Below are 21,991 nucleotides of genomic sequence, written 5' to 3' on the forward strand. Positions count from 1 at the left end.
AGCCCAGGCCTTGGCAGGGACTCTGCCATCAGCCTCTCCCTGCTAGAAGCAGCACTGGCTGTGCAAAGCTGCCCTGAGCTTCAGCAAGGGTCTCCCTGAGCAAGAACTCCCAGCACTGAGCAGCGTTATTTCTGCTCTGGCTCAGCCCAGGGCAGTGATGATTCCCATCATCAATGTGTCGTTACTGACAACAGTGACTTGTGGCTCTTTCACACTGTTCCAAGTCAAATCCTGAAACCAGATTCACTCTGCCAGCACAGCTGAAGGATGGGGCTTTTATTCCTGTCCCACCTGGCAGGAGCATCACATTCCTTTGTGGACAAATGGCTGACTGGCTGCCTGCTAAGTAGCTTTGCCTTCAGGTTGAGCATGGATGGGAGTTCATCCCAAACTGCATTATTAACTTTAGATTTGATCTTGATCATTATTCATCATTCCTTTTATTGAAACCTGCATTGGAGGCACAGAAGCTGTGGTGTGATGTGGCCAGGCAGCTCTGCCTGATGGAGAAGGGCAGAGCATGGAGCCAAGGGGAGATTTACCAACTGATGCTCACATCCAGGCTGCTTCCTTGAAATTATTTGGCAGTTATTGAAAAGGAGAAGATAAAACATTGATCCAGTGTGCTGGCAGGGCAATGCAATGGGCTGTAGGCCCACAAAGAAACCCAGGGGCACAATTTTTGTGCCTTCACTATTAAAATATTAAATAGATATTAAAATATTCCCTATTACAGGAAGGATCTGGAGGTGCTGGAAGGTGTCCAGAGGAGGGCCACAAGGAGGAGCAGAGGGCTGGAGCTGCCCTGCTATGAGGACAGACTGAGGGAGTTGGGGTTGTGCAGTCTGGAGAAGAGAAGGCTCCAAGGAGACCTAATTGTGGCCTTCCAGACTCTGAAGGGGGCTACAGGAAAGCTGTGGAGGGACTTTTGAGGGTGTCAGGGAGTGATAGGACTGGGGGGAAAGGAACAAAACTAGAAATGAGTAGATTCAGATTTGATGTTAGGAAGAAGTTCTTCCCCATGAGGGTGGTGAGAGACTGGCACAGGTTGCCCAGGGAGGTGGTGGCAGCCTCATCCCTGGAGGCTTTTGCAGCCAGGCTGGATGTGGCTGTGAGCAACCTGCTGTAGTGTGAGGTGTCCATGGCAGGGGGGTTGGAACTGGCTGATCCTTGAGGTCCCTTCCAACCCTGACAATTGTATGAGTCTAAAATAAATTTGTGAACAAGGGAGAAAAATGGGCAAAAACTCCAGAAACCACAGTGCAGTTGCCAGCAGATAGCTGATGTGGGTGGCAAGGAGCCTCAGAGGGATTGGGCAGGGCCATGTTCATGCAGTGCTGTGCCAGGGATTCATCTTTCCCTCCCAATTATCTCTCCTCTTCCTTGGTGCACTCTCAGCCAGCCTGTTGTGGTGGCTTGAGCTTCCTTCCCAGCTCATCTCAGGCTGTTCACAGGGCTAGGGATGTTGATTGCTTAATCAAACCACAGTGGAATTTGGAATTATCAATGTCCCCTGCAAGCAATCAGAGAAATGGAGGCAGCAAGATGAGAATGTAGCAGGGAGTCACAGGGCACTCATCAGCTAATCAGTTACGCCTTATCATTGCCCAAATTTACTGTAACCATCAAAACACCCCCTGAGTGCCACTCCAGAGGAGTGTGAGCACCAAGGCAGGCAAGGAACCCAAGCAGAGAAACAAGAAAACAAAGAGAAGGCTGCAAATGACTCGCCAAACCCCAGCCTTTGGGGAAGTTTGCACAACATTGCTAGTGGCAGAGTCGTTCTGCACTCAAGCTCCTCACAGGGCACAGTCAGGACAGGGCATGAGGGTGATCAGGAGGTGCTGGCTATGTGGGCTGGGCTTTGTACTGCACTTTGTGTTCTGCCAAGGGGATGTCCTCCACCAGGTTTCATTGCAGGTGGCAGAAGCTGCAGATGACCAGGTTTTACCCTCACCCTTTCAGGGCAACGTGGTCCTATTTCTGTGTATGTGAGCATAGTCTTGGCCAGGCTTAGATACAACTTTGTAGTGTGCTTGAGCATTGGAACAGATTGCCCAGAGGGCTGCAGCAAGAGAAGTGTGGCCAGCAGGACAAGGGATGTGATTCTGCCCCTCTACACCACTCTGGTGAGACCCCACCTGCAGCACTGTGTCCAGGTCTGGAGTCCCTGTTGCAAGAAAGATCAGGGTGTGCTGGAATGTGCAGGGAAGGGCCATGAGGATGAGCAGAGGGCTGGAGCTGCTCTGCTGTGTCGACAGGATTTGGGGCTACTCAGTCTGGAGAGGAGAAGGTTCCAAGGAGACCTAATTGTGGCCTGCCAGTATCTGAAGGGGGCTACAAGAAAGCTGGGGAGGGACGTTTGAGGGTGTCAGGGAGTGATAGGACTGGGGGGAATGGAAAGAAAAAGTAGAAATGGGTAGATTCAGATTGGATGTCAGGGAGAAGCTCTTTAGCATGACGGTGGTGAGAGACTGACAGAGGTTGCCCAGGGAGGTGGTGGAAGCCTCATCCCTGGAGGTGTTTGCAGCCAGGCTGGATGTGGCTGTGAGCAACCTGCTGTAGTGTGAGGTGTCCCTGCCCATGGCAGGGGGGTTGGGACTGGCTGAGCCTTGAGGTCCCTTCTAACACTGACAATTCTGTGATTCTGGATCGGATTAATCTCTATAACTTTCAGTAAAGCTTATCAAGAAATAGAGTGTGTTGTCCCACGCTCTTCTGATTAAAAATGATAACTGATCACCATTTTTTGGCTAATACTAATTCCAAGATTTCATTCCTCTCTTCAGCTCTATGGCTACCATCATCTTGATGGTTTAATAGCTTTTCCTATAATAGCTCCAGAGAACTTTCTAAGTGGCAGCCCTGACTTTGTGGAAGAGGCTTTAAATATATATATATATATATATATATATATATCAAGAAAAGAGGGGGGTTTTGTACTATAAAAGGCAAAGAGAAAATAGTGTGGATGTGACAAGATAGAAGCCCAGAGAACATTGTTTTGGAGAACCATCTGGTCTAATTACAGTAATTACAGCAGAATTTCCTTTCAGCTTTCAGTAGCTGCTTTCCCCCCACCACCATCACCACCACTTGCTGTCATTTAGAGAAAGTTTTAGATCCACAGTGTCTTCAACTTGCTTTCTTCTTTTGAGCAGAGTATTTTGGGGACCGCACAAGAGAGCACGGAGTTTCTCATGCAATGCTTTAGGCAAACATGACCAGGAAAAGCAGAGCCAGGAGGGCTACCTGCTGTGCTGAGCCAAAATAGAAACAACCAATCAAAGAAAGAAAACCAGACCAACAAACCAGATAAAACACCATGCAGCAAGGCACAGTGATGCAACTCTTCAGCTTGATTGCCCCTTTGCTGCCCATTTTTTTAGAATAGAATGGGATGGAATGGAATGGAATTAACCAGGTTGGAAAAGACTTTTGAGATCGAGTCCAACCTATCACCCAACACCATCTAATCAACTCAACCATGGCACCAAGTGCCTCATCCAGGCTCTCATCCAGGCTCTTCCTAAACACCTCCTGTGATGGTGACTCCACCACCTCCCTGGGCAGCACATTCCAATGGCCAATCTCTCTTTCTAGGAAGAATTTCTTCCTAACATCCAGCCTAAACTTCCCCTGGCACAGCTTGAGACTGTGTCCTCTTGTTCTGGTGCTGGTTGCCTGGGAGAAGAGACCAACCCCCACCTGGCTACAACCTCCCTTCAGGTAGCTGTAGACTGCAATAAGACTCCAAGACTCCAAGTGCTGAAAGACTCCATGCCTGTACCTTCCCTAAACGTTTCAGCAGGAGCCATCTCAGGCTGGATTTTAAGTGCCTGTTTACACAGTTGTTACAAATTGCCTATGGGATGTGAACTGTCTATCACTTCCAGAGCAATTAGTGTGTGAAGCCTTATCAAAAGGCATGTGTCAAGTTTGAGAAGCCATAAATATTGCACCAAGATCCCGCAGGAAATCAAAGTGAGTTTGATATAGTGTTTATTTACATGGTGCTACACCAGCAAATGCACTTCTGGATGCTCTGGTCTGTGTTGCTCCCTTTGCTCTGTATTCCCTTAGCCCTGTGTTATTTTTAGAGAGAGAATTGCCTAGTTGTCTTCTAGTGCTGCTGCCTCTAGTGTCTAACTCTGTGGAATTCCACACAATTGTATTTTTCTGGCCAATGATTTCATAGAATCAACCAGCTTGGAAAAGATCTCAGAGGTCATCAAGCCCAACCTATTACCTAATACCTAACACCTCCTGACAACTAAACCATGGCTCCAAGTGCCACATCCAAGCCTTTTCGTTGCAAGGAAATGAAGGCAGAGGTGTCACGTCAGATCATTGCCCTGTTCCTCAATTCTGTGTATCCAAATTAATAGTCTGAAGGTGGGTGTTGGGAGGGATTTTCATGTCTTGCATTCTAGAAATAGGTCTCTTAAAGTTCTTCCCGTGTTGGGTTTTTCTGTGTGAAGAAATCCCAGCTGATCACCTCAAAGGAGGCTGGAGTGAGGGGGGTGGTGTATGACTCTGTGTGTGTCAGTCTTTTCTCCCTAGTATCAGGTGATGGAAGGAGAGGAGAAGTTTAGGTTGGACATGAGGAAAAAATTCCTTGCTGCAAGAGTGGTCAGGCATTGGATGGGGTGTCTCAGTCCGGAGAGGGAAAGAGACTCAAGTTCTTTTAGAACATTCCCGTGATGTGAAATGAGAGGCACAAACGAGGCCAAAATATCAACAGCTAGGCTATTTATTACATAAATAAAGTGGACATGAGAAGGGGAGAGGGAGAAAATAGAGAGGGAAAGAGAGAAGAGGAAAGGAATTATATTACCACACCCTTCATCCCCCCCAAGACAGTCTGAGTCTGTGGAGGAAAGGTGCTGCAGGACATGTTGGGTCTGTAGAGAAAGGGTGCTGAGGCTCTGGCTGGAGAAGAGCTGTGGTCCTCTGGGCAGCCTCTTTTATCCAGAGCAGCATTGTCCCAGCTTTCCCTTCTCAGCGGCATGGTCCGTCTCCTGTGTTTTCCTTCATCTCCATTTTTCTCCTCCTTTAATCATCCAGTCCAGGAGACACAGTCCCCCACATTTTCCTTCTGTGTTTTTCATCTTCTAGCCAGTAGTGGCTCCAGTCTTCTATACAGTTTTTAGTCCCAGTATTGTCCCTCATGAATTCCAGGGCCAGGAAAACATCCTTAGGTAAATGTCCAGGTATCGTTCCCCCGGAAATCTTTCTGTGCATTTCTGTGTGTTTGGGCAAGAGACCTGGATGGACGGCAGAGGGGGGCCCTCCATCCAGACAAACCCCCCCACACTCATTACACATCATTGTCTACCCTTTCCAGGGTACTTGATGGGTGGAGATTATCTTGTTCTGAAGGCGTGAATGGGTGGGTCATTGTTGTAGGCCAGTTGTGGCCCAGTGAGCAATGTTATCTTTGCACCTTCCAAGAGTCGTTCCAGTGGCTCTGTCAGCTATTGTCTGCGCAAGCAGCAAGTGATTTTATCTTTGTTGACTCACACCAAGATAGACAAACCTCACATGAGGCTGCACAGGGAGGTGGTGAAGTCCACATCCCTGGAGGTGTTCAACAAACATGTAGCCATGGCCCTTGGAGACATGGTTTAGTGACCATGGTGGCTCTAGTTCAATACTTGGAATGATTCTATGGTTCTCTGATTTGGTGCTCTCTTGGATCAGGTCTTAACTCGTGCACAGCTTTACATTTGCCTTCTGCTCTCCTGTGACCTGCTAACCCAAAGGTTTCCAACCTGGTACTCAGCTCAAATGGTACAAGTATTCAAGACTTTTAACTAAGGCAGAGGGTAGGAGATGCTACTCCAATGATTATAAGATTGGAAATTATCTTGAAAATGAAGGCAGGAGGGCTCTTGATGGCTCTCACCAGTGAAGAGTCAAGAACTCTTTCAGCTAAAGGCATCATTAGCCCAGAAACATGGAGCTTATAGACTAGGAACGAAAATATTTAACCTGGAAATGAGAGGGTTCTTAGCAACCCAATCATGGCATTCAGCAGCAAATAGGAGCCAAAAGCCTTGCTGCTTCAAGGGTATGTTTATGAGTGGGATTACACAACCTCCTGGTGAAGGACAGGATGGGACAGGGACTATTGATCCACAAAGACCCTCCCAGTTCTGTGTTCCTATTCAATATCTTTATTGATGATCTAGATGAGGGGATTGAGTCCTCCGTTAGTAAGTTTGCAGATTACACTAATCTGGCAGCAGGAGTTGTTCTGGTTGAGGAGAGAAGGGTTCTCGAGAGGGACCTTGAGAGGCTAGACAGATGGGCAGAGTCCAATATGATGGCATTTAATAAGTGCCAGGTGCTGCACTTGGGTCACAACAACCCCATTCAGTGTTACAGGCTGGGGATAGAGTGGCTGAGAGCAGCCAGGCAGAAAGGGACCTGGGGGAACTGGTTGGCAGCAGCTGAACATGAGCCAGTAGTGTGCCCAGGTGACCAAGAAGGCCAATGGCATCCTGGCCTGCATCAGGAACAGTGTGGCCAGCAGGAGCAGGGAGGTCATTCTGCCCTGTACTCAGCACTGGTTAGGCCACACCTTGAGTCCTGTGTCCGGTTCTGGGCTCCTCAGTTTAAGAAGGACATTGAGAGACTTGCTGGAATGTGTCCAGAGAAGGGCAACAAAGCTGGGGAGGGGTCTGGAGCACAGCCCTGTGAGGAGAGGCTGAGGGAGCTGGGGTTGCTTAGCCTGGAGAAGAGGAGGCTCAGGGGAGACCTTCTTGCTCTCTACAACTCCCTGAAGGGAGGTTGTAGCCAGATGGGGGTTGGTCTCTTCTCCCAGGCAACCAGCACCAGAACAAGAGGACACAGTCTCAAGCTGTGCCAGGGGAGGTTTAGGCTGGATGTGGGGAGAAAGTTCTTCCCAGAAAGAGAGATTGGCCATTGGGATGTGCTGCCCAGGGAGGTGGTGGAGTCCCTGTCCCTGGAGGTGTTCAAAAAAGGCTTGGATGAGGCACTTGGTGCCATGGTTTAGTTGTCATAAGGTGTTGAGTGACAGGTTGGACTTGATGATCTCTGAGGTCTTTTCCAACCTTATTGATTCTATGATTCTCCTGAGGATCCTGTGGTCAGTTCACCATTCCACAGTCAAGGCAAAACCCTTGAGTATCGCGGAGCTCAAGGGAGGCTTTGGTGGAAACCTGCTGTGTAAAGATTCATTCAAATGTAAATGCCTCTCAGCATTCCAGGGCGGTGAGGTTTGTTTGCCCGTTTGTTCCTGGCTGCTTCTGGAGGAACAAGATAATTGTTCACCCAGAGTAAATTTAAAGGAAAACAAAACCCCACAAACCCCAACCCTTAACTACTCGCAGCAAATAATGATCCAGCTGAGAAGTGGTACCTTGTTTGCTCTGAGTATCCTCTTGACATCAGCATGAGGTTACTTATAATTAGATGCATATGTGTAAATATGATGATTAGATATTCCCCACATAAACATAATTACCAGCTCTCCCTTAAAAAAAACCCAAGTCTGAGCAGGCTTTGTGTAATCCTCTTGTTCAAAATAAAGAAGTAAGAAGCCAACAATCTGCATTCAGCCTCTCCTCTATGTAAACAGTGGAACGTGAGGGCAGGAGATGTTTTCCAAAGCACCTAATGGTAGTTGAGGTCAATTACAGCTATGACTCATTGGAGTATTAAAGTAAGAGTATGCTTTTTCAGTATAATTAGTGCTTCCTTTAGAAAGCTGCGAGCAGTCTTGAATCCACTTGAATCCTTTGAGACTTCTCAGGGTGCCTGGGCGGGAGGAGTCTTAGGCAGGCACAGCAGCGTTCTGTTGCGTTTACCTTGCTTACAAACTCTGCAACCACTTGCAGCACCTCTCCCCCTTAATTTATTGCTCAAACAACTTCCAAAGATGCCTTATAAAGCACAGGGTAATGTCCAGTTAGTCATGTAGAAGGTTACAGCTGCTTCATTTAGCGTGCAGGGGTTTTGCTGACTCAGAAGCTCCTAAGGAATAAATGGGTGATGGAGGCGGCACAGAAAATCCTCCTCCCGACTGTCTTGGAAGGAAACAAATTTAATCAGAAAGAAGAAAAAGAAAAGTCAGGAGTCAGGCTGAAATGGTCCTGACAAAAAGGTGAGATGATAACAAAATGCAGCCTGGGCCAGTGGAAGGTGTCCCTGCCCATGACAGCAGGGCTGGAACTAGATGATCTTTAAGGTCCCTTCCAAGCCAACCCCTTCTCTGGTTCTGTGGAGTGCAGTGGAAGAAGGAGCAACACTAATGTTAAATCTGTGTGCAGGCTCAGAAGTGTCCCAGCTGGGAATTTGTTGGAGACATAAAGATGAGAACTTGCAAATTCTCAGCTGTTGTATTCTTTGATATAGCCCATCTTTCAGACCAAAGTGGGCTGGTTGTTCAGGGCTCCATCAGGGAGCAGGCTGGATTGGTGTGCCAAAGCCAAATGTCTGAGGCTCATCAAGGCCGAGTCCTCCATTTGGGTCACAACAATCCCCTGCAAAGCTACAGGTTCGGGGCAGAGTGGGTGGAAAAATACCCCATGGAAAATGACCTGACAGCTAGTGGAATATGAGCCAGCAGTGTGCACAGCTGGCCAAGAAGGCCACCAGCATCCTAGCCTGGATCAGGAATAATGTGGCCACCAGGACTAGGGAAGGGATGGTCCTCTTATATGCAGCACTGGTGAGGCTGCACCTCAAATACTGTGTTTGGTTCTGGGTCTCTCACTCCAAGAAATGCATTGAGGTGCTGGAACAGGTCCAAAGGAGGGCAATAAAGCTGGTGAAGGGTCAGGAGCACAAGCCCTGTGAGGAGCACCTGAGGGAACTGGGGTTGTTTAGCCTGGGGAAAAAGGAGGCTGTGGGGAGACCTTCTGACTCTCTACAACTCTCTGAAAGGAGTTTGGAGAGAGGTGGGGGTTGGTCTCTTCTCCCAGGTAACAATTGGAAGGACAAAAAGGAGGTTTTCATTGTCAAGTCCTGGAAGAGGCTGCCCAGGGAAGTGGTGGAGTCCCCATTCCTGGAGGTGTGAAAAAGCTGTGTAGATATGATGCTGAGGGACACGGATTAGTGGTGGCTTAATGGCTGAACTTGATGACTTTAAAGGCTTTTTTTCCAACCCAAAGGATTCCATGGAGCCCAGCATCAGGTGGTGCCCTGTGAGGATGTGAAACACATCACTAACACTGGTGGTACCTTCTGCTTCCAGAGCTCACCTATGCCTGGATCTTCAACGAGTACCCAACCTTCGTGCACCAGGACAATCGCCGCTTCGTGTCGCAGGAGACAGGCAACCTGTACATCGCCAAGGTGGAGGCTTCAGACGTGGGCAACTACACCTGTGTGGTGACCAACACAGTGACCAACAGCAGAGTCCTGGGTCCCCCCACCCCCCTCATCCTCAGGAATGATGGTAGGACCTGGAGGAGGGCAGCCAGGGGCTGGGGTGGGTTTTTTTTCCTTTGCCTGGCTGTTGCCCAGCAATTCAGACATGGCCTGAAATATTTCTGTCAGAGTGAAGAGAGAGAGTGGACTGGACACAGTTTTGGGCTCCCCAATTCAGGAGAGAAAGGGATATGTTAGAGAGAGTCCAATGGAGAGCCATGAGGATGATTAGGGGAGCATCTCCCTTATGAAGAGAACCTGAGAGCCCTCGGGCTGTTTAGTCTGGAGAAGAGAAGGCTGAGAGGGGATCTGATCAATGTCTGTAAATATCTGAGGGGTGGCTGTCAAGTGGAGGGGGCCAAGCTCTTTTTGGTGGTGCCCAATGACAGGACAAGGACCAATAGATGCAAACTTGAATGTAGAAGGTTTCACCTCAACATGAGGAGAAGCTTCTTTACAGGACAGAGCACTGGTTCAGGCTGCCCAGAGAGGTTGCTGGAGTCTCCTTCTCTGAAGACTTTCAAGACCCATCTGGATGTGTTCCTGGATGTGCCCTGGGTGATTCTGCTCTGGCAGGGGGGTTGGACTGGGTGATCTCCAGAGGTCCCTTCCAACTCCTACCTTTCCACGATTCTGTGGTTTTCCTCTTCACAGAGATTCAGTGATGGTGGAGACCTCTGCATTAGCTGTGGCTCCAAGTCCCAGGCAGTTGTGGGGTCTATGATGTGGTGGCCAAGGCTGGTTTTCCCACCACTGGAACAACTCTCAGTACCAAGCAATAATTACAAAAGAAAGAGCTGGTGACACTTAGACAAAGACAGGAAATAAAAGAGATTTTTAGAGTTTGGCTATCCAACAGATTTGCTCATTTTAGGCAGCCCCAAAGTGAACAAAAGCACTTTGTTGTTTGGGTTACTGCTAGCTCAGGCTGCATTTCCTAGCAGAATTGGTGCTAATTTTAGTAGTCTGTGGAATAATACAGAAAGGGGGGGGGGGGGGGCGGGGGGGGGCGGGGAGAAGAAGAGAGAAGAAAGCAAAAGAGGATTTCTAAATTTAGCCAGACAGTTGATTTGCATCATCATCTTTTTTTGGCCCAGATAAGGAAAAAAAAAATACATTTCCATGTTAATTTCCAAGGAAAATTAATTAAAATGTCTCTGTTTAAAGGAGAAGAGTTTAGGGATGTTTGAGCCAGAAATAGCAATGCCTTATTGGAAGCTGCTTCCAGAAGGATATTCATTGGCACCTCGTGGTGGCTGACAAAAAAGTCCTGGCTTGGAAAATATGAGCTGGTTGCAGGCAGCCTCCTGCCTGGAGCTGTCCCCTTCCATGAGCATGATTGCTGCAGATGAGGAGTTTGGAAATGCTGAGTCTGTGAGGAGAATTTGAGATGCTCTCATGTGAGAATGGAAGGAGACAGAAGCATGGTTGATTGGTGAGGGGAGAAAGTGGCTTCTGTGCCAGACTACAGAATCACAGAATGAGAGAATGAGTTGGGTTGAAAGGGACCTTAGAATCATGGAATCAGTAAGGTTGGAAAAGACCTCAAAGATCATCAAGTCCTACCTGTCACCCAACCCCTCATGACTAACTAAACCATGGCTTCAAGTGCCACATCCAATCCCCTCTTGAACACTTCCAGGGATGGTGATTCCACCACCTCCCTGGGCAGCACATTCCAATGGGTAATCACTCTCTCTGTGAAGAATTTCCTCTTAACATCCAATCTGGAACTCCCCTGGCACAGCTTGACACTGTGTCCTCTAGTTCTGGTGCTGGTTGCCTGGGAGAAGAGACCAACCTCCACCTGGCTACAACCTCCCTTCAGGTAGTTGTAGAGGGCAATGAGGTCTCCCCTGAGCCTCCTCTTCTCCAGGTTAAGCAACCCCAGCTCCCTCAGCCTCTCCTTGTAGGGCTTGTGCTTAAAGATCATCTAATTCCACGTCCCTGCCAAGGGCAGGAGCACCTTCCACTAGTTAGGTTGCTCAAGGCCCCCTCCAATCAAGCTTTGAATGCTTCCAGGCTTGGAGCCTCCACAGCTTTTCTAGGCAACCTGTTCCAGTGCCTCACCACCCTTGTGGGGAAGAATTTCTTGCTCATGTCTAATTTCAATCCAGCTTCATCCAGTTTGAAGCTTCATTCTGCTACTCCATGCCTTTGTTCAAAGTTCCTTTCCAGCTCTCCTGTATCTTCCTTCAAATACTGGAAGGCGGCTCTGAGGTCTTCTTGGAACCTTCTTTTCTCTCTCTGTTGAAGAGGAGGCTACACTCTATAAACACCATGGCCATAAATCTGCCCTGCTGAGTCCTGAGTAAATCATCTACCCCATGGAAACTGAGGAGGAGCATTCACATTGACCTCATACTAGCATTTTCAGTGTTGGAGAAGAAATATTGTCAAGCATTGCATTAACAGAACTTTTATGGAAACCATTCCTAGCTGGAAGTGCTCCCACTTAGCACAATCAAGATTGATATCATCTTGTGTCATGAGGTGGGGTGATGCTGAGCCTCACCAGGGGCTTCATCCCAGCACACTGCTCCTCCATGTGCTGTTTACAGGGACCAATTCCCATCCTGAGGGAATTCATAGGAAGGCTCTCTGAGGCCTTTGAAGTTCACTCTGCTGTTTATTAGAGATAGGAAACTGCAACTGAAGCTCTGAGGGGCTGGGGACTGCACTCCTCAGTGAAACCAGAGCGGTGCTGATTTATTCACGGAGCCAGCGATGGCTGTACCAGAAAGGAGAACATGGGCTGAAAAATCAAAGTTGTTTTAAAACTGCCAAACATTTTTGCTCTCATGCAGAGTTAATTGTGGGTACTGCAGGCTTCACTTCAGGTTTTACTTGAAATTAAGGAAAAAAAACATCTGTACTTTGAGGGTGCTGGAGCACTGGAGTAAGTTGCCCAGAGAGGTTGTGGAGTCTTCATATCTGGAGTACTTCCAAGCCCAGCTGGGCATTGTGCTCCTGGGCAAGCTGCTGTGGGAGCCCTGCTTTAGCAGGGGGGTTGGACTGGAGGATCTCCAGAGGCCCCTCCAACCTCCACCATGCTGGAATTTTGTGATACATGGGCCCCATTACTTTGAGCTAACAATACTGCAGAGTAAGATCCTGTCCTATGTAGTACTGGTGTGCTCCTGAGTACACCAGAGTACTCCTGTCCTAGGAGTACTGGTGATGAAGAACTAAGAGTAATGGCTGTGTTAGGGGGGGGGTTAATTATTTCACACTGAGCTGAAGGGAGAAAGAGAGAAGTCTTTTGTGCTGCTGCTAATCCCTCACTCAAAAACTCTTAAAGCACCAAATTCTGGAGCTGCAGGAAGGAAACAGATAGATGCTCCATGTGGCTAGCTCTGTGCTGTTTTGGCATCAAGGATTTCAGTTGTCTGAAGCATGTGAGAATTGCCCAGTGGATATTTTTAGTGTAGCCAAAGTTCAAACAGGTTCATGGAGCTGATGGACAATCCTGGTTGCCCCAGAGCAGGTCACTGCTGCAGGGCTGGGAGTGCAGGACAGCTCATGCTGGTCTCAACTCTTCCCCACCACAACCCCAAGGTTTCTTTTCCCATTTCTTCAGTGCATGGCAGTAATTTTTCCTGACTCAGTCACGAATCACCTAGGCTTTTTAGGTTGAATACCTGCTGCCTTTGTCAGGGTTATTTCACTTGAATGCAATCATCCTGAGAACCAAAAAGCAGCTTTTTCAGCAGGGTGAGGTGTTTTTAAGCACTGCTTGCTTTCCAGTGCCAGCCTTTGGAGCTATAATCTCTGAAAGGAAAAGATCTGGGTGCAAGGGATGAAATCAGATCCTGCAGGCAGATTGCTTTCCCCACCTGCACCTTTTGTGCTTCTCTTTAGCTTATTTTCAGCTGTAAGGCTCTGGCCTTAGAGATCCCCTGATGCTGTTTGCAGCAGCTTTTTGGAACAGGTGGCACAAGGCTCACACTGACAGAACTCAGATTCCTTCCTTGCTGTGGAAGCAGAAAGTACCTCTTATTCCATTAGTTATCCTCAGACAGTTCTTTTTTCCCCTTGGAGAGATAAATATCTTAGAGGGTTACAGGATGCTGGCAGGAACAGACCATGCCAAGGTAGTTGTCAGGGTTAGTGTGAGCTCAAACTCTGCTGCCATGGGCAGAGGTTATCTGATGATGATAAATACAGTGTACAAAGGACAGTGTGTGCTGGGGAAAGGAAGCTTTTCCTCTGTCTCTCTTAGTTCTCTCCCACAAATATACACAGTCTCCTACTGTCTGAATACTTCCATGTAGCTGTATGGAAGCTAAGGAAGCTTGGCTGCCTGAGGTGTGTGACCCCCAGTGGGTGATTTAGGAAATGAAGGCAGAAAGCATTATTCATAGATTCAGAGAACAGTTTGGCTTGGAAGGGACCTTAAAGCTCATCCAGTTCCAACCCCCTGCCATGGGCAGAGACACCTCCCACCAGCCCAGGTTGCTCAAGGTCTCATCCAACCTGGCCTTGAACACCTACAGGAGGGGACATCCACCAACTCCTTGGGCAACCCGTTCCAGTGTCTCACCACCCTCACTGGAAAGAATTTCTTCCTAATCTCCAGCTTCAATCTCTTCTCCTCAAGATTTAACCCATTCTCCCTCATCCTTGTGATCCCCAAACCCTTGTGAAAAGTCCCTCTCCAGCTTTCTTGTGGGTCCCTTTCAGGAACTGGGAGGCTGCTATATTCACCTGTGCCATCTCATTTCTGTATTTGTGCACACTGGTGGCATCATCTGATCTGATTTTAGATGATTAGGAACAAGTTCTTTGCCAGGAGGGTAATGGAACAAGTTGTCCAGGGGGATGGTTGGGGCCCCATCCTTGAGATATTCAAGGTGATGCTCAGCAGGGCTCTGGGCAACCTGATCTGAAATCATAGAATCAACAAGGTTGCAAAAGACCTCAGAGATCATCAAGTCCAACCTATTACCTCATACCTAACACCTCCTGACAACTAAACCATGGCTCCAAGTGCCATATCCAAGCCTTTTTTGAACACCCCCAGTGATGGTGACTCCACCACCTCCCTGGGCAGCACATCCCAATGGCAAATTACTCTCTCTGGGAAGAACTTTCTCCTCACCTCCAGTCTAAACTTCCCCTGGCACAGCTTGAGACTGTGTCCTCTCATTCTGGTGCTGGTTGCTTGGGAGAAGAGACCAAGCCCCACCTGGCTACAACCTCCCTTCAGGTAGTTGTAAGCAGCAACTGCTGACTACAGAGAGGGTTGGACTGGATGACCTTTGGAGGTGCCTTCCAACCCAGACCATTCTCTGATCTCATCCAGCACCGCTTGCTCCTCGCCCACCCAAGGCTTGGCCAACATCCAGGCAGCGCCGCGCAGTTAAGATTTAAACTGCAATCATCAATTAGCTGCTAATCACTATTGGGGAAATTATATGTGCTGGTTTTAAGGCAGTCCAGTGAGTGGAGCTGGAGCCATTTATCATGCAGATAATGGCCTTTTTATGTGCCCAAATTTTAAAACACAAATTCATAAAGAGGCTGCCACGAGGCCTGATTTACCAGGGCGCTAAAACTAAAGGACCTACCCAAAGAGTCTATGATCCCTGCACATCCAAATCCTTGGAGCTCACAGAAGCCTTGATTAACTTCAGTGCTCCTAAAAGTCCTCCTTTTTTAATTTATTTCTTCCTTCTCTAACGGTTATTTGTTTTGCATTTCACTTCTAGAGGGTGGTGAACCTCCTCAGGTGTTGCTGTCATAGAGTCATAGCACCTTAGAATCATAAACTGGTGGTATTTGGAAGGGACCTCTGGACATCATCCACTCCAACCCCCCTGCTAAGGCATGGTCATTCATGGCAAGCTGCTCAGGATCACAATGTCCAGCTGGGTTTGGAATCTCTCCAGAGGAGACTCCACAACCTCTCTGAGCAGCCTGCTCCAGCCTCCCACCATTTAGCTCTTGCTGAGCGCTGAGAAGATCCCTTCTGGGGCTGCTCTTCTCTGGGCTCAACAGCCCCAGGGCTCTCAGCCTTTGCTCCTCACAGACTTGCTCCGGGCAAGTTCAACCAAAACAAACCCAAGCCCAAATAAACAAACCAAACCAATGCCCAAACACAAATGAACAAAACAAACCAGCCCCCAAAACTCATACAATACATGGAAAAAAAAACCACCCAAACCCAGTGAGAGGGGCTCTGTCTACAGGCAAAGCTTTCTAGGAAAACATGTAGCAAGAATCGAGCTGCTGCTGGCTCTACCTTCTGGGTGTCAGGAGCTGGTGCTCTGAAGGGAAGTAGAAGTCTGTTGTAGGTGTCCAGGCAGATATCCCTGAACAGCAGGAGAGTGACAGTTTTCAGTGAGGTGTTGGGTGACAGGTTGGGCTTGATGGTCTTTGAGGTCTTTTCCAACCTTACTGATTCTATGAGTCTATGATTCGAAGTGAAACTTCTGGGTTCCAGTTTGTATTCATTGCCCCTTGTACCTATCACAGCCCAACCCCATCTTCATGACCTTCACCCTTTAGAAATGTATATGCATTGATAAGATCCTTTCTCAGTCTTTTCTTCCCATTCCCCTCCAAGCCTTCTTCCTCTTTCTTTCTTCCCCTCCCAGCCTTCTCCCTCTTTCTTTCTTCCCCTCCCAGCCTTCTCCCTCTTTCTTTCTTCCCCAGTGCACCTGCACAAACCCCTGACTACTCCGAAGCAAAAAGGAGCAGAGCCACGAGGAACAGTTACTTCTTGGCAGATGGTGTGGAGCACCGGCTCCGATTTTCCTCTGGCAGTAGATGGGAAAAGAGCTCACCCTGCACGGCTGTTAGAGCCAGGCTGTGTTTAAAATGAATGAATTAATTGTGCAAGTAATGATGTATGGAAGAGCTCTGTGCTAGCCTGGCATCACTTGTGAATTTATTGCCAAAATTCACCCAAGCTTTAGCGTCTCTTTTACATTCACAGGGGTGATGGGAGAGTATGAGCCGAAAATAGAAGTGCAGTTCCCAGAAACTGTTCCATCTGCCAAAGGAACAACGGTGAAACTGGAGTGCTTTGCCTTGGGGAAGTAAGTTTGCAACCATTATTGTTATTATTCCTCCACCTTCTCACTTTCAGAGCACTGTACTGCAGAGTTTGCAGCATGGTGCTAATCGCTCCCTTACCACGGCAGCAGTTGCTAACTGCAGTTATTGGAAGGAAAGGATTGGGGGAGCAGGAACTTTGCTTACCAAAATATAAACTCCTAAGGAAAGTTGAATTTATTTTCCACATCTCCTGTTTGGAGAGCTCAGTGCAGCACTTAAAACATGGCTTTTGTTCTGGCAGCACTTCTGACAAGGGGCAGGGCTGGGCTGAGCACCAGAGGAGTGCCAGAGGCTCTCCATGAACCCCCTCTGGCTTCCCAAAGGGAAGAGAAGGGGAAGAAGGGAGAGAGACTGATGGGGTGGGAAAGAGTAACAACACTCTTGATATAGGTAGTAGTTGTATTACAGGTATTGAGTAATTATGAGTAGTTATAAGTATTACGAGTATTGAGTAATTGTAAGTAGTAAGTATTTGCATTATAAGTATTGAGTAACTCTAAGTAATTCTCAGTAATGAGTACTTGTATTATATAAACAAAGTAGTTATCATAGAATCATAGAATGGGTTGGGTTGAAAGGGACCTCCAAAGGTCATCCAGTCCAACCCCAGTGCAGTCAGCAGGGACATCCTCAACTAGATCAGGTTGCTCAAAGCCCTCTTGAGCCTCACCTTGACTATCTGCAGGGATGAGGCCTCAACCACCTCCCTGGGCTACCTGTTGCATAGATATTAGAGATTATATTAGATATATTAGAGATGTATTGCAATAAAACTGCTCCAGACCCTGTGCCAGAGGTTTCAAACTAACCATGTCTTCATCATCCTCCGACATGATGCAGCCTTCACACGAGCCCCTCAGGATGAAAGCCCTAGTCACTTCTTTTGCTTTGTTTTGCTTACTTAGCCCTGTTCCGACGATTAGCTGGAGGAGAGCAGACGGCAAACAGGTACCCAGGAAAGCCAGGAGGCACAGATCAAGTGGGCTTCTGGAAATCCCAAATTTTCAGCAAGAAGATGCTGGACTCTACGAGTGTGTGGCTGAAAATGTGAGAGGGAAGAACGTGGCACGAGGACAGCTGACGTTTTATGGTAAGCAGGCTGCTGCTTTGAGGAGCTTTTATGGTAACAAGTGCAACATGCAGTAAATATTTAGTGAGGAAGTCGGTTTGGAGGACACTTTCAAAATCACTTTCTGTTACAAACAGCACAGCTTAGGGAAAAACAAAACAAAAAAAGAGGAAAAAAAGGTGTCATTTGAAATAAAACCTCCTGGAATGCTGCTTATTCATTGAGAACCACAGCATCTGGAACAAAAGCTCCTTGCTGGAAGGACATTAGCATGGGGACATGCATGAGATACTGGAGAACAGCTCACTTGCCTTGCTTGTGGTTGTGGAGGGCAGAGCAGGCTGTCCAGAGGAGCATCGTCTAGAGGAGCTTGGGATTTATTGTGTACTGTCCCAACTTGAGTTAGTAAATGTTCATTGCTTATTACCACTTCAGGACTGCTTTCAAGAAGGGTCACTGGTTGCACAGCCTGGAAAGTTGGGACCTGTGAGAGACTGGCACAGGTTGCCCAGGGAGGTGGTGGAAGCCTCATCCCTGGAGGTTTTTAGGGCCAGGCTGAATGTAGCTGTGAGCAACCTGCTGTGGTGTGGGGTGTCCCTGCCCATGGCAGGGGGATGATCCTTCAGGTCCCTGACACCCTGAAAAGTCCCTCCCCAGCTTTCTTGTAGGCCCACTTCAGATACTGGAAGGCCAAAAAGAATGTTTTTGGGCTATAGTAAATAGCCACAGAAAAAGGGTTTGGGAGCTTGGTGGTTGAATTTTATGATCTTAAAGCTCTATTCCAACCCAAATGATTCTATGATGCTACGCTTCTAACTATCCTCCTGGCTAAACTGGATTGGATTTGGTGGAGAATGTCATTACTTGAGGAGACTTGATAGGGTGCTTGGCTACATAGTTTAGTTGATTAGGTGGGTGGGATAATAGGTTGGACGCGATGATCATGAAGGTCTCTTCCAACCTATTCTATTCTATTCTATTCTATTCTATTCTATTCTATTTCTGTTTTAAAAGACACCAACAAAACTGAGGAGGGGTTTGGAGCACAGCCCTATGAGGAGCAGCTGAGGGAGCTGGGGTTGCTTAGCCTGGAGAAGGGGAGGCTCAGGGGAGACCTTCTTGCGCTCTCCAACTCCCTGAAGGGACGTTGTAGCCAGCTGGGTGTCAGTCTCTTCTCCCATGGCAAGCAGTGACTGAAGGAGAGGACACAGTCTCAAGCTGTGCCAGGGGAGGTTTAGGCTGCATGTGAGGAAGAAATTCTTCCCAGAAAGAGAGACTGGTCTTTGGAATGTGCTGTCCAGGAAGGTGGTGGAGTCACCATCACTGGAGGTGTTTAAGAAGAGCCTGGATGAGGCACTTGGTGCCATGGTTGAGTTGTTTAGAGGGTGTTGGGTGAGAGGTTGGACTCAATGATCTCTGGGGTGTGTCCCAAGCTGCTTAACTCTGTATTCTGAGACATCTGTAGAGATGCTTTAGTGTTGGAAACAATCCCAAAAGACATTATGGAGAAAGTTCTGAGAAATCAGAGCTTTTGGGGCTTCCACATCAAATAATAATAACCAAAAAAATCCTCCTTTTAAAACACAGTAAAACAGAAAATGAGAGAAACCTTAGAAAGGAGGAAAATAGCAAGAACAAAGTGAAGCCTTTCATGTTGGGGTGGGGGGGGAAGCTCTGTTGTTGATCCAATGGATCTTGTTTTTTCTTTTTTAATTAAAAGATTTGAAGATTTCTTTCCGTTCCTCAGACAATGCTTCTCCTGAGTTTTCCCTTGAGAAGAGTAAATGAAAAGCCTCATCAGTTGTAGGGTTTTGCTCAACCCACACCCAAACCTGCCTGCCTTTGCAAAGCAGTAAGGAGAGCCTTTGGTGTGCTCCCACCACAGCATCCATTAAGTTATAATCTAATTACTGTAATGAATTTACCAGCCTGGGTGCTATTCCTGGAGGACTGCAGAGCCTACAGAAAAGCTGCCACCATGCCTGGTGCTGGGGGCTGTGTTCCAGATGGCATTTCAGCAGAGAACCTGAGATTTTGTGGGAAGAGGAGTGGTCTCCCCTCTCTGTTTGTGGTGCTGGGAGCTATCTTTATATCCAATTCTCTTTATGTTACCAGGAGGTGTTGGCCAGCCACCTCTGCTGGGTGTTGGTTTGAAAGATAATTGATTAAGCTATCATAAGATCACAGACTGGATTAGGTTGGAAGAAACCTTTAAAGCTCACCTTTCACAGTTCACAGTGCTCATAGTTCTCATAGTTCAACCCCTTTGCAATCAGCAGGGACTACAAGAAGGATGGGGAGAGGCTGCTTACAAAGACACAGGACTCAATGATCCTAAAGGTCCTTTCCAACCTGAACAATTCTGTGACTCTGTATCATTATTGAACTAAACCTATAATGTTGGCAGAGATTTTTGAGGTTGTTTTTGGTGGGTCAGGAGTAGTTCTCAGAGGAGGGAATCACAGAATCAACCAGGTTGGAAGAGACCTCCAAGATCATCAAGTCCAACCAATCACCCAACCCTAACTAATCAACCAGACCATGGCACCAAGTGCCTCATCCAGGCTCTTCTTAAACACCTCCAGGGAAGCTGACCCCACCACCTCCCTGGGCAGCACATTCCAGTGGGCAATCACTCTTGCTGTGAAGAACTTTTTTCTAAGATCAAGCCTAAACCTCCCCTGGCACAGCTTGAGACTGTGTCCTCTTGTTCTGCTGCTGGTTTCCTGGGAGAAGAAACCCCACCTGGCTACAACCTCCCTTCAGGGTAGCTGTAAACAGCAAAAAAGGTCTCCCCTGAACCTCCTCTTCTCCAGGCTAAACAACCCCAGCTCCCTCAACTCCTCCTTATAGGGCTCCAGACCCCTCCCCAGCTTTGTTGCCCTCCTCTGGACACATTCACATGCCCTGGGTGATGTGCTATGGGCAGTCAGATCTGTCACCTGGGCTGAGCAATGTGCTCTTGTCACAACACACGCCCTGCAGATCACAATCTGGCTCTCCAGCATGACTTCTTTCAAGCCAGTTATCTGCCTCCTTGCATGGCATGAAGTAAAGAAAGAGAGAAAGAAGAAACAGCAAATGAGATGCAGATTTGCCTGCTCACTGGAGATAACCCAGGGCTGCCTCTGTTGTCAGCTGCTTTCAGCACCCCTGCAAGTTGTCAGGGAAGGTTGACTTTTGCTGTATTTCAGTCCTGTATCAATGTTTATTCTTCCCCCTGTTAGCATATCAGTGACAGTGGAGTTGTTTGACATTCTCGTTGCAGCAGGAAAGGTTAATTAAACGTGCAAGATCTGCTCTGCCTCCCTTTTCCTGTGCTTCGAGGCCCTGCACCAGGCTGTGTTTTATTGCTCTCCCAAAAGCATTTGTTCTGAGTGCTCTGTGTCCTGCTTGACAGATAGGCTTTCAGGACAGGAAACATGTTAATGCAATTACAGTGGTTCTCTTTCCTTGGCTGTTAGAGCTCTGAACGACACATCACTCGTTGCCTTGCCATAAGTCTCTTGTTCAGTCTCTTCTTCCCAACCAGATACCACAATTTGCTCCTAAGAATCAGCAAATTAAACTGAAACCCCTCTTGTCCACCCTCATTTAGCAGCCATAAATGCATCTTGTGTGGCATTCCTGACTTTCCATCCTAGCCTGTATCAGGAGGAGTGTGGGCAGCAGGGTGAGAGAGGGGATTCTGCCTCTCTGCTCTGCTGAGACCCCACTTCAAATACTGCAGCCAGTTCTGGTGTCCCCAGCAGGAGGAGGACCCAGAGCTGTTGGAATCCAGAGGAGGCTACAAAGGTGATCCAAGGGCTGGAGCAGCTCTGCTGTGAGGACAGGCTGAGAGAGTTGGGGTTCTTCAGCCTGGAGAAGACTCTGGGGAGCCCTTAGAGCTGCCCTCCAATAGCTGAAAGGATCCTGCAGGAAAGCAGCAGAGGGACTTTTCATGAGGGTGTCTAGAGACAGGACAAAGGGGAACGGTTTGAAGCTGAGGGAGAGTAGGGTTAGACTGGAGCTGAGGAAGAAGTTCTTCAGTATAAGGGTGATGAGACTCTGGAATAGGTTGCCCAGAGAGGCTGTGGATGCCTCCTCACTGGGGGTGTTAAAGGCCAGGTTGGATGAGGCTTTGAGAAGCTGAGTCTAGTGGAGAGGTGTCCCTTCCCATGGCAGGGGAGGTCGGATCTCTGAAGTCCCTTCTAGCCTGAGTCATTCTAGGATTGACTGCCAACCCCAGGCAACTAAATCCTTGTGGCTGAGGAAGGTGAGGTCCCAGGCACAGGCAGGGCTGGAAGGCATCACTGTCTGCTGCTTTGAGCCCCTGCTCATCCCTTGAACTCAGCAGCGAGGGCCTGCCACTGTGTCAGCTCTGGTTTGCTCCTCAGTGTTTCAGAGGCACTCCCATTGACCCAATTCTGTTTTCAATCTGGCTGCTTATAAATTTTACATTTGATAACCCTCCACAAGGCC

General features: G+C 48.0%; 1 protein-coding gene across 6 annotated transcripts in view; it reads left to right on the forward strand.

Annotated features, from left to right (window-relative positions):
• The window catches only part of LOC137449153 (contactin-4), a 425,057-nt gene that overhangs the window by 301,872 nt on the left and 101,194 nt on the right, over positions 1–21,991 (forward strand). For all 6 annotated transcript variants that reach the window (XM_068154396.1, XM_068154400.1, XM_068154397.1 and 3 more), the window contains 3 exons: positions 9,224–9,427; positions 16,340–16,442; positions 17,367–17,551. In XM_068154396.1, the coding sequence (XP_068010497.1) occupies positions 9,224–9,427; positions 16,340–16,442; positions 17,367–17,551 (492 nt within the window). The remainder of the gene's footprint in view (positions 1–9,223; positions 9,428–16,339; positions 16,443–17,366; positions 17,552–21,991) is intronic.

This window comes from Melanerpes formicivorus, unplaced genomic scaffold (assembly GCF_026170545.1).
Source record: "Melanerpes formicivorus ecotype bairdi unplaced genomic scaffold, bMelFor1.0.p_v2 SCAF_28, whole genome shotgun sequence".
NCBI lineage: Eukaryota > Metazoa > Chordata > Aves > Piciformes > Picidae > Melanerpes > Melanerpes formicivorus.